A 12,600-nucleotide genomic window follows, 5' to 3' on the forward strand; every position below is an offset into this window, starting at 1 on the left:
TTATGTTTGGAGGAAAAAGGGGGATGCTTGCAAGCCGAAGAACACCATCCCAACTGTGAAGAACAGGGGTGGCAGCATGTTGCACTTCACAAAATAGATGGCATCATGAGGGAGGACAATTATGTGGATATATTGAAGCAACATCTCAAGGCATCAGTCAGGAAGTTAAAGCTTGGTCGCAAATGGGTCTTCCAAATGGACAATGACACCAAGCATAGTTCCAAAGTTGTGGCAAAATGGCTTAAGGACAACAAAGTCAAGGTATTGGAGTGGCCATCACATAGCCCTGACCTCAATCCTATCGAGAATTTGTGAGCAGAACTGAAAAAGCGTGTGCGAGCAAGGAGGCCTACAAACCTGACTCCGTTACACCAGCTATGTCAGGAGGAATGGGCCAAAATTCACCCAACTTATTGTGGGAAGCTTATGGAAGGCTACCTGAAATGTTTGACCCAAGTTAAACAACTTAAAGACAATGCTATCAAATACTAATTGATTGTATGTAAACTTCTGACCCACTGGGAATGTGATGAAATAAATAAATCATCCTCTCTATTATCATTCAGACATTTCACATTCTTAAAATAAAGTGGTGATCCTAACGGACCTAAGACAGGACATTTTTACTGGGATTAAATGTCTGGAATTGTGAGTTGAAATGTATTTGACTAAGGTGTATGTAAACTTCTGACTTCAAATGTAGCTCTCTCTGCAGGAGCCATAGGTTGAAGTCAAGTGCACTGAGCACTCTCTGTGAACTGATGGAAAATAGGCTTTTAGTGTGAATAATATGCCAAGCTAGTTGACGAACACAGAGTTACAGTACAGGTAAATAACCTGGACATGAGATACGGTAGATATTCAGGCCATGGCTGAGCCATAGTCACTGGTCAGAGGTAAATGTAACTACCAAGCATACACAGCTTGATCTCCATGATCCATCTGTTTGAGTCAGTTCCTCTCTGTACACAAAGTCACCCTCCTGGAGGACACAGTCTTTCTCTGTCTGTGGGCACAGCACAAGGCTGGGGCTGTGTGCTTGTGCATAAGTGTGTGTGTGTGGCTGGGAATGGGCTGAGGGGTCTGTGACGGTGACCGTCCTGTAAGTGAGGGGAGTCCTTCAGCTCACAGCATGGACTCAACAGGCCAAGGAGGGGCGTCTTCAGCCACAGCCATTAGACGCCTGGCCACACTGCCAAACACTGTGTGCAGCTATCTGGCACATCCAGACTTTAGGGCCCCAGGACTCCCTGTGCCACGATAACAGCAGTCAAAAAGTAATTGCTGCCCAGCTGCTGCCTGGTGAGGGGTGGAAGGCAGGAGGCTAATGTTGTTTTATTTTTAGGGAAATCGTTAATTACTGGAGGGCTTGATCTGTGTTGTGCTTCAGGGTGTTTCCACTGCAAGACTAACTAGAGGGTATTCACGGTGTTTCCACTAGAGGTCGACCGATTATGATTTTTCAACGCCGATACCGATTATTGGAGGACCAAAAAAGCCGATACCGATTAATCTGCCGATTTTTTTTGTTGTTGTAATAATGACAATTACAACAATACTTAATGAACACTTATTTTAACTTAATATAATACATCAATAAAATCAATTTAGCCTCAAGTAAATAATGAAACATGTTCAATTTAGTTTAAATAATGCAAAAACAAAGTGTTGGAGAAGAAAGTAAAAGTGCAATATGTGCTATGTAAGATAGCTAAGGTTTCAGTTCCTTGCTCAGAACATGAGAACACATGAAAGCTGGTGGTTCCTTTTAACATGAGTCTTCAATATTCCCAGGTAAGACGTTTTAGGTTGTAGTTATTATAGGAATTATAGGAATATTTCCCTCTATACCATTTGTATTTCATTAACCTTTGACTATTAGATGTTCTTATAGGCACTTTAGTATTGCCGGTGTAACAGTATAGCTTCCGTCCCTCTACTCGTTTCTCCCTTGGCTCGAACCAGCAACACAACCACAACAGCCATCATCGAAGCAGCGTTACCCATGCAGAGCAAGGGAAACAACCACAGGCTCAGAGCGAGTGAAGTTTGAAACGCTATTAGCGCGCGCTAACTAGCTAGCCATTTCACTTCGGTTACACCAGCCTCATCCCGGGAGTAGATAGGCTTGAAGTCATAAACAGTGCAATGCTTGACGCACAACGAAGAGCTGCTGGCAAAACGCACGAAAGTGCTGTTTGAAAGAATGTTTGCGCGCCTGCTTCTGCCTACCACCGCTCAGTCAGATGCTTGTATGCTCAGTCAGTTTCCACTGCAAGACTAACTACAGGGTATTCTGAAGCTGCGTGCTGCTTCTAGTAACTTCATCGTCTAGTCTAGTGCCTGAAAATGATGAAAGTCCAAAATGTAACAATATTAAAAGCTATTGCTCTGTAATCAAAAATCGAGGATATAATGGGACATGTTACATTTGACGGAACTGATATAAAGAAATGGAACAGTGTGGTGCAATGAGAAGTAATGTTTTGTTACTGATTGGTAGTGATTTGTTACTGATTGCAGTAGACATAGAACAGGGAAATTCAGCTTCACAAGCCATAGACAGATAGATAATGCATTTCAGTAGACATTGCTTAAGCTTTCAACCTGACATGTGAACATCCATGTGCATTTTTCTTCTTCTATCAGTGGAGAAAAATCAGATTATCGCTTGAGTGTGGATCTTTAAAATGGTGGATCAAAATGGAATTGTGGAGGAGGTTGGATGAAAGAAGTTAATGAAATGGACCTCACGTTGAATACCTTGAGGGATATGTTTGGAATTGGATCTCTGATTAAAAATCCTTCACGGCCAGCCGTAATGCAGGGAGACAGGGTTAGGCCTAAAGACTCATTCACCACTCTGCCTTAAAACCATGTCATGGCAGGAGCGATGTCAAGCATTAAGGGCCTTTTTAAAGCAATCACAAGGCATGAAAAGCTACTGATTCATAAAAGAACACACATGAGTAAAGCTAGGTTTTTCTCTCAATGTGTATAACCGGACGTTACTGGGCTTATGAAAAATCTACCGGAATAAGGTAAACTGGAAAAAAACAGGTCAAGCATAATAAAATACAAGCTATTCGTTAGTCTCCCCCCTTCCTCTGTAAAATGAGAATCCATAGCTGAAATGAGAAAGCAGAGAATATGGTCTATATTTCAGAGGCTCATTTAGCAGGCTGACGGAGAAGGGAATAGAAGAATGGAGTGATGGTGGCCGGTGGAGGGCACAGCAGGCAGCTCCTGAAAACCTGGCCTATTTAAATACGATTGATGGCCTGCTGGATGTAGCCCGGCACCGTCCCCCAGCTCCCCAGCCTCCCCCTCCCTGGCGTGTGGTGAGGTACATGCATGACTTCCCAGGCCTTGGGAGCATTGGATGTGCATGGCTCCGGCAGGGCTTTTCACAGGGCTGTCACAACTAGACAGAATTTATCACCCGCCGCTGTGATGGCTATCACTTCTGCTAACCCAGAAGTGTCACTGACAGTAATATCAATGCATGTAGCAAGGCTGCCTGGGACAAGCCACAGACCCAGACACTTATGAACAGAAAGGATTTCTGTGCACAACAAAAATTGAATTGATGTTCACTATTCCATGCTTTTCACATTTATCCATCAGTGGATTTGGCTGGGGCTCTGACGACAGGGAAGGGGGTTTGGTTGCTTCACAGTCAAATGTGTATGGTCTGCAGCCAGGGGTTCACAGGAAGTGTCCGTCAACAATTGATAACCTATGTCTGCAATAACAGAGCATCTGGTCTATCAAAATAGAAGGACAGATCCTTTCAGTGATCATGATAATATAAATCCTAGGCAGATGTGCAGGATAATGCACCGTGCCGCCTCAATGCCGACACATGCAATCTATCACCAGCAGCGACAGCATTCCTAAAGGAACCTTGACAAACTCCTGACTGCTGTTTGGCCTTGTGTGAGACAGGGCATACAGTGACAGGCAGCGCTAGCTCACCTTGTCTGGTGGTCTTGAAGTTGAAAGACTGGAAGCCCCCAGTAAGCGCGGACGAATCGATGACATCAACGCCGTAGTCGCTCTGGTTTTTCCGGTACAGCATGACAGCCACCACAAGGACAGTCACAGCTATGATCCCCGCCCCCAGCCCAGAGTAAAGAGCCACGTCGTTGGAGCCATCCATACCTGGTACACACAGAAACAACAGTCTCACTGGATGTATGCTTAGCGTAAGGAATCATGTGTAAGAAGCTTAACTAAGGCAGAGTAAAGAGACATTGAAAAGGGACATGAGAGAATGGTGGTGGTAGTGATTCTAATGTGGTAACATTCTTGGGCATCTTAAATATGAGATGACATATTGTACAGTATACTGGTTTTGCATTGTTTTAAGGAGCTTTTGGAGAGTGAATTCCTTTTAAAGCAGTGTGCTGGCTGTACATCTCAACATACCCTTTAACTGCTCAACTGACATGCTCCTCTTCTCACCACACACAGGACTAGATGGACATTTTTTGCCTCTACACTGCTGTTACACAAGACATTCCTAAAGCTGTTAACAGTGAGACGGAGGGAGGTATAACTGCTTTAAGACACACTAGTCTATATCCCATAAATATATGGTACATACTAAACTACATAGTATGACCAACTGGTCACCGAGTCTGACAGTGACAGGAAATGATCCGAGGCAAATTCATTTAAAGGAGCTCCGTTATGAAAATTATGTCACCAAATGTTCATCTCCCCATTCTAGAACTTTGAACTCAATGGTTAAATTTGTTGTTTTTGTACATTTTACCCGTTTTTCGTGATAGCCAATTGGTAGTTACAGTTCTGTCCCATCGCTGCAACAGACTCAGGAGCGTCGAAGGTCAAGAGCCATGTGTCCTCTGAAACACAACCCTGCCTAGCAAGACTGCTTCTTGACACACTGCCCACTTAACCCAGAAGCCAGCCACACCAACGTGTCAGAGGAAACACCATACAGCTGGTGACTGAAGTCTGAGTACATGCGCATGGCCACCACAAGGAGTCGCTAGAGCGCGATGGGACAAGGACATCCCAGCCAGCCAAACCCGGACGACGCTGGGCCGACTCATGGGGATCCCGGTCGCTGCCGGCTGTGGCACAGCCCGGGATCGAACCCGGATCTGTAGTGACGCCTCTAACCTTAGATCGCTGCGCCAATCGGGAGGTCCTCAACTCAATGATTTGACCCAGAATGTGTTGCAAACCCAGGCAACAACCACCCAAGCACACATTACGTGAGTGAGCCTGTCTGTCAGCCTAATGAAGGCTCATTACAGACACTGCTGCAGTTCCAGTCAAGGTACTGCTGACAATCATTTCAGCAGGTGTCAGGCGGTATATGCACGGGGGAGAGATTATCTGATCTGAGACCCACCAGAAAATACAAGTGAGGAATCACTGCAAATTGGTCAAATTAGCTTGTTTGCAATAATTACACTCCATTAATCACCTACAATATAGCACATGTTCAGTTGTCACAAGAGATCAATCTCTCGGCTCAATCCGAGAAGGAAAGCCTGTAGTGATGTCACACTTGTGAAAAGTGGACAGTTGAGTGACGGAATGGTAGCACATGGTTCTAATTCTGTTCAGAACCTGACTACAAGTTTTTTTGATGGGTGTGATGGCTGTGTAAAATGCAGGTAAATTAAAGTTAACCAAGTAGGTAGCTGTCAAAAATAGGTGCCCATAACAAAAAAACTGCTAATACTCTGATTCTGGACCCTGAAATTTCATCTAGTGACAATTTGGTCATTTTTATGCCTCAGAAATTAGGTCAAGAGTTTGGGGTTGAAGATAAAAGAAATGCAGAAAGGAAGGACTCACTTTGAGGTTTAACATCATGCAGCAGCTTTCCATCTGCAAAGACAGAGAGAATGTGAAAAGGAGAAAGAGACGAGGTGATTAAACACCAGCCCTGACTATGTCACAAATGGCGCCCTATTCCCTTTATGGTGCACTACTTCACTACAAAAGTAGTGCACTATAAAGGGAATAGGTTGCCATTTGGGACACATACAGAACAAGGTGATTAAACGCCAGCCCTGTGTGAGTGAGGTATCCTACTAGTGCATGTCTTTCAATCATGTGGAGATGCCCTACCACTGAGATTAACAGATACAGACTGCCCAGATAATGATGACATCATTACCAGACTCAAATCAACATGGATAAAAGTGGCCAAGGGAGAGATTGGCAAATGGGTCTGAAAAATACTTTGATCATGATCATATCTCTCCTTCACAAGGAGGAAAAGAAAAGTGTACATTTTTTTTGACAATTTTTGAAAATTGGAGCTAAACAATGCTTCTTTTGTACCGAAGAAACCCAAAATAACAATCCTACTTTGTAAAACATTATGTTGGCTCTCTTTCTTTATTGCCAGCCAGCCAGCCAGACAGACAGACAGACAGGAAGGGCAGACAGACAGGAAGGGCAGACAGACAGGAAGGGCAGGCAGACAGACAGACAGAGACAGACAGGAAGGGCAGACAGACAGAGCAGACAGGAAGGGCAGACAGACAGACAGACAGACAGACAGACAGACAGACAGACAGACAGACAGACAGGAAGGGCAGACAGACAGACAGGAAGGGGAGACAGACAGACAGACACTGTATATACAGTATATATACAGAGTGCATTCGGAAAGCATTCAGACCCTTTGACTTTTTCACATTTTATTACGTTACAGTCTTATTCTAAATTGCTTAAATAGTTTTCTTCCTCATCAATCTACACACAATACCCCATAATGACAAAGCAAAAGTTTTTTTTACCTTTTTTTGCAAATGTATTAAAAATTAAATATCACATTTACATAAGTATTCACCCTTTACTCAGTACTTTGTTGAAGCCCCTTTGGCAGCAATTACAGAGTCTTCTTGTATTTGGGGAGTTTCTCCCATTCTTCTCTGCAGATCTCAAGCTCTGTCAGGGTGGACGGGGAGGCCCGCGACCACTGTACAGCTATTTTCAGGTCACTCCAGAGATGATAAATCGTGTTCAAGTCCGGGCTCTGGCTGGGCCATTCAAGGACATTCAGAGACTTGTCCCGAAGCCTCTCCTGCGTTGTCTTGGCGGTGTGCATAGGGTCATTGTCCTGTTGGAAGGTGAACCGTTGCCCCAGTCTGATGTCCTGAGAGCTCTGGAGCAGGTTTTGATCAAGGATCCCTCTGTACTTTGCTCCGATCAAGGATCCCTCTGTACTTTGCTCCGTTCATCTTTCCCTCGATCCTGACTAGTCTCCCAGTCCTTGCCACTGAAAAACATCCCCACAAGATGATGCTGCCACAGCTATGCTTCACCGTAAGGATGGTACCAGGTTTCCTCCAGACATGACGCTAAGAATTCAGGCCAAAGAGTTCCATTTTAATTTTAATTTGAACTTTTTAGTAATTTTCATGTAGAGTTGATTGTGTGTTTGGATCATTGTCTTGCTGCATAACACAGCTGTGCTCCAGCTTGAGATCACAGACAGATGGCCTGACATTCTCCTCAAGTTTGCCAAAAAGGACATGGAAGCACCTGGATGTTCATCAAGTTTTGGAAGAATGTTCTATGGGCAGATGAGTCAAACATGGTAGGTAGTGTGACAAGCCAAGACAACGCATATTGTAAGAAATGTGCAAACATTTCTAAAAACCTGTTTTTGCTTTGTCATTATGGGCTATTGTGTGTAGATTGCTGAGGATTTTTATGTATTTAATCAATTTTAGAATAAGGCTGTAACGTAACAGCCTTATTCTGAAAATGATTAAATATTCCCTAGACATTTTTGCAAATTTCTTAAACAGGAAAAACAAAAATACTTTATTTACATAACTATTCAGCCATTTGCTATGAAACTCGAAATTAAGCTCAGGTGCATCCTGTTTCCATTGATCATCCTTGAGATGTTTCTACATCTTGATTTGAATCCACTTGTAGTAAATTCAATTGATTGGACATGATTTGGAAAGGTACACACCTGTCTATATAAGGTGCCACAGTTGACAGTGCATGTCAGAGAAAAAAAACAAGGCATGGGGTTGAAGGAATTGTCTGTAGAGCTTCGAGACAGGATTGTGTCGAGGCACAGATCTGGGGAAGGGTACCAAAACATTTCTGCCGAATTGAAGGTCTCCAGGAACACAGTGGCCACCATTTTTAAATGGAAGAAGTTTGGAACTACCAAGACTCTTCCTAGAGCTGGCCGCCCGGCCTCATGGGTCTCCCGGTCGCGGGCCCGATGGTCACTCTGACAGAGCTCTAGAGTTCCTCTGTGGAGATGGGAGAACCTTCCAGAAGGACAACTATCTCTGCAGCACTCCACCAATCAGGCCTTTATGGTCGAGTGGCCAGACGGAAGCCACTCCTCAGTAAAAGGCACATGACAGCCCACTTGGAGTTTGCCAAAAGGCACCTACAGACTCCCAGACCATGAGAAATACGATTCTCTGGTCTGGTGAGACCAAGATGGAACTCTTTGGCCTGAATGCCAAGCGTCACGTCTAGAGGAAACCTGGCACCATTGGTGCACAACTGAGGACAAGTACATTAGAGTGTCTAGTTTGAGAAACAGACGCATCACAAGAACTCAACTGGCAGCTTCATTAAATAGTACCCGCAAAACACCAGTCTCAACGTCAACAGTGAAGAGGCGATTCCGATATGCTGGCCTTCTAGACAGAGTTACAAAGAAAAAGCCATATCTCAGACTGGCCAATAAAAATAAATATTTTAGATGGGCAAAAGAACACAGACACTGGACAGCATTCCGGATTCACCTCTTCACTGTTGACGTTGAGACTGGTGTTTTGCGGGTACTATTTATTGAAGCTCCCAGCTGAGGTCTTGTGAGGCGTCTATTTTTCAAACTAGACACTCTAATGTACTTTTCCTCTTGCACAGTTGTGCACCGGGGCCTCCCACTCCTATTTTTATTCTGGTTAGAGCCAGTTTGTACTGTTCTTTGAAGGGAGTAGTACACAGCAGTACACTTGTACGAGATCTTCAGATTCTTGGCAATTTCTCGCATGGAATAGCCTTCATTTCTCAGAACAAGAATAGACTGACAAGTTTCAGAAGAAAGAACTTTGTTTCTGGCCATTTTGAGCCTGTAATTAAACCCACAAATATGGATGCTCCAGATACTCAACTAGCCTAATGTCAGTTTTATTGCTTCTTTTAGTCAACACAACAGTTTTCAGCTGTGCTAACATAATTGCAAAAGGCTTTTCTTATGATCAATTAACCTTTTAAAATTATAAACTTGGATTAGCTAACACAACGTGCCATTGAAACACAGGAGTGATGGTTGCTGATAATGGACCTCTGTACGCCTATGTAGATATTCCATTAAAAATCAGCTACAATAGTCATTTACAACATTAACAATGTCTACCCTGTGTTTTTAATCAATTTGATGTTATTGCTAAAAATGTGCTTTTCTTTTAAAAACAAGGACATTTCTAAGTGACGCCAAATTTTTGAATGGTAGTGTATGTGATTTATTTTTAGCCTGGTAATTAGTGTCACAGTTTGAGCCCCATTTCAAAAACGCAAAAGTGGCACTAGTTTACAGTTGAGTAGACAAATGTGTAACTCTCAATATTTAATTAAAAACCTCTCATTGTGCAACATTCATGAGAGTTAATCATATTATGGGTGATGCATTTGATGAAATTGCACATCTGTTACAAAATCTCTTTGACAACTGTGGTCAGAACTTCCAAACTGTGGTCAAAACTGAATGCACCCTCCATGTCTTCAGTGATAGCTACGCTCTCGTGATGCAGGGGGACGTTTCGCATGAACACTACAGGAGGGATTACCATAGTGTTATCATGCACTGAGAGCTCTAGCAATGTGGACTTCATTTCAGTATGTGTATTTATCCAACAAATCCCTGTGTGGCAAGCTGTTCATATGTGTTAATGATGGGTCCTGCTGTGATCAGTGTAATATGAGATATGGCTTATGGAGATGACAGTGAAGGTTAGGACCGCAATCTAGAAAGGAAAGATAAAGGAGTAAGGGACTTACTCTGGGAACACATTCCTCCAGTGCAGTTCTCTGTGGTGTCGCTGGGCCCATCACACATCTTGCCCCTGTGTCTGGGTGGTGGATCATTGCACTCCCTCCCACGCTGTCGCTCACACTGCACACTGCACAGCGTCCACGCGCTCCACTCCTCCCAGCCACCATCAACTGTGGATGAGGAAATGGAACACGAACACAGAGACAGAACAGAAGGTGAGGCGGTGGTCCATCTCAGAGCATATTCACTCCACATTAACCCTCAGGTTCTTCTCACATAATGGGAACGCTCTTCTTTCCCCCATGCAAATTGTGAAATTAAACCCCTTGATGTAGCCGTGCATGTTTATACTCAGGTTCCTCTGTCGTCTGTGTTATTTGATCTAGAAGGAACCCATCATGCACAGATAACTAATATTGGTAGACCATACGGTGCCAAAAGAGATTTCTTGGCAGAGTTTTGCGGAGACCGTAATCCGTCTCTATGCACAATCTCTGGAGAACAACGCAATTTATTTTGTAGCGTTCCATGAGTTCTAAAAGCACTCTGCGCTACATTCTTTCAGTTTTCTTCCCAGCTAATTTAATGCAAATGTATGTTTTTATATGATGCAGAGAATACAGAGTGTGTTTGGGTTGACCATTTTAGTGCATACATATTGTGCTCTCGCCAGATAACTTCTTCCCTAACCAATCCAGTCTCTCCCTTGTGATTGGCTTTTGAAGACCGTTACAGTAAGTAAGACTGAGAACTATTACAAACAATTTTCTGGGACAGGAAGACACAGAAGAGATTCATAACAGCAGCAGCAAACAACATACAGTGGGGTCCAGAATTATTATTATTTATATTGTTGGTTCCCTCGATAAAGATGAGCAAAAAAGACTCAAATAAATCAAAGAAATACTGACCTATATTGTATTTTTTTAAATATATATTTTTTACAATTATATTATTTTATACTAATAGTCAGAGAAAAATATTTTGTTAAACAAGTAATACAAATAAAGATTTACAAAAGGTCAAAATGATTGGATCTCCCGTTTTCAATACTCCAGCACCCTCCCCCTGCGAGGACAACGACACTGAGCCCCTTTCTAAAATATTTTATGAGGTTGGAGAACACATTGGGAGGGATCTTAGACCATTCACCATACATAATCTTTCCAGGTTCTTAAAATCCTTTGTCTGTGCTTATGGACTACCCTCTTCAATTCAAACCAAAGCTTTTCCATGGGGATGAAGTCCGGAGACTGAGATGGACATTGCAAAATGTTGATTTTGTGGTTAATTTACTGTTAGTGAATTTTGATGTGCGCTAGGGGTTATTGTCTTGTTGGAAGATCCACTTTGCGGCCAAGTTTCAGCCTATACACAACTACAAAGACTAGAAGACTTACACACAATATCATACAGTATTTATAGTCTTGCATATCCAGATGTTGACTCTGCACCTAGATGCTGGCATGGCACACCAGCCTACTATATTCAACAAATCATAAAGTTGAGCATACTATCCTTGAAAGTCAAATGGCTTAACCCTTGGAGACATTCCCAGAAGATACCAGTCTATTCTTTCCAGGTGAAACCTAATGACCTCTGTGAGTAGAGAAGGCTAAGTCTATTCACCAGCTCTACAGTAATTCATGAGGTAGAAGAGCTTACTTGGACAGAGGGCATTACAGGTGATCTTCTGCACAGACATGCCCTGGCAGAAAGCCCCTCCATTAAGCGGGGCAGGGTTGGTACAGGTACGGGAGCGTTTCTGGACACCCCGACCACAGGGAACATTACAGGGAGACCACTCTGTCCACAGCGACCATCCACCATTCACTACAGAGAGATAGATGTGGGTGAGATATGGAGATATGGGGGTGAGTTAGGGAGATAGGGGGGTGAGTTAGGGAGATAGGGGTGTGCGTTAGGGAGATATGGGGGTGCGTTAGGGAGAGAATGATAAAGAGAGGGAAACTTTATTTAAAAGGGCAATCAGCAGTTGCTACATCCATTTTCTGACTTACAGTACCAGTCAAAAGTTGACACACCTATTGTTTCTTTATTTGTACTATTTTCTACATTGTAGAATAATAGTGAAGACGCCAAAACTATGAAATAACACATATGGAATCATGTAGTAACCAAAAAAGTGTTAAACAAATCAAAATATGTTTTATATTTAAGATTATTCAAAGTAGCCACCCTTTGCCTTGATTGCACACTCTTGGTATCTTACTGAAGAGCTCTGAGACTTTCAACATGGCACCGTCATAGGATCTCCACAGCGACCAACTTGTACATTTCTCATGAGCTTAGTTCAACTGTCATACCCTATCAGAACCCAAAATATAAGCTTGTTTTACTCCAATGCTTGTAAACAAAGTAAATGTATTCAAACACTCCATAGCCTCAAAACACGCTGGTTATAATGATCATTTTTATATCAGTCTTTGCATCCATAGTTCTTTCTATGAATTTGAGAATGATTACATTTCTCCAGCCCATCCCTCTTTTCACTGAAACAGTGGTGTGGGAGTACACTTTATTATTGTTTCAACTGCTAATTTGCC

At 42.9% G+C, this 12,600-nt stretch overlaps 1 protein-coding gene across 4 annotated transcripts in view; it reads right to left on the reverse strand.

The window, feature by feature from the left end:
* The window catches only part of LOC110536281 (netrin receptor UNC5D), a 214,593-nt gene that overhangs the window by 33,532 nt on the left and 168,461 nt on the right, over window positions 1-12,600 (reverse strand). For 2 of the 4 annotated variants that reach the window (XM_021621994.3, XM_021621992.3), the window contains exons 6-9: window positions 11,699-11,866; window positions 10,039-10,203; window positions 5,839-5,871; window positions 3,979-4,164 (exon numbers count right to left, since the gene is read on the reverse strand). In XM_021621994.3, the coding sequence (XP_021477669.3) occupies window positions 3,979-4,164; window positions 5,839-5,871; window positions 10,039-10,203; window positions 11,699-11,866 (552 nt within the window). The remainder of the gene's footprint in view (window positions 1-3,978; window positions 4,165-5,838; window positions 5,872-10,038; window positions 10,204-11,698; window positions 11,867-12,600) is intronic. The other 2 variants (XM_090191045.1, XM_021621993.3) reach the window with 1 other exon arrangement.

The sequence above is a fragment of the Oncorhynchus mykiss genome, chromosome 11 (assembly GCF_057628025.1).
Source record: "Oncorhynchus mykiss isolate SJ-2025 chromosome 11, ASM5762802v1, whole genome shotgun sequence".
NCBI lineage: Eukaryota > Metazoa > Chordata > Actinopteri > Salmoniformes > Salmonidae > Oncorhynchus > Oncorhynchus mykiss.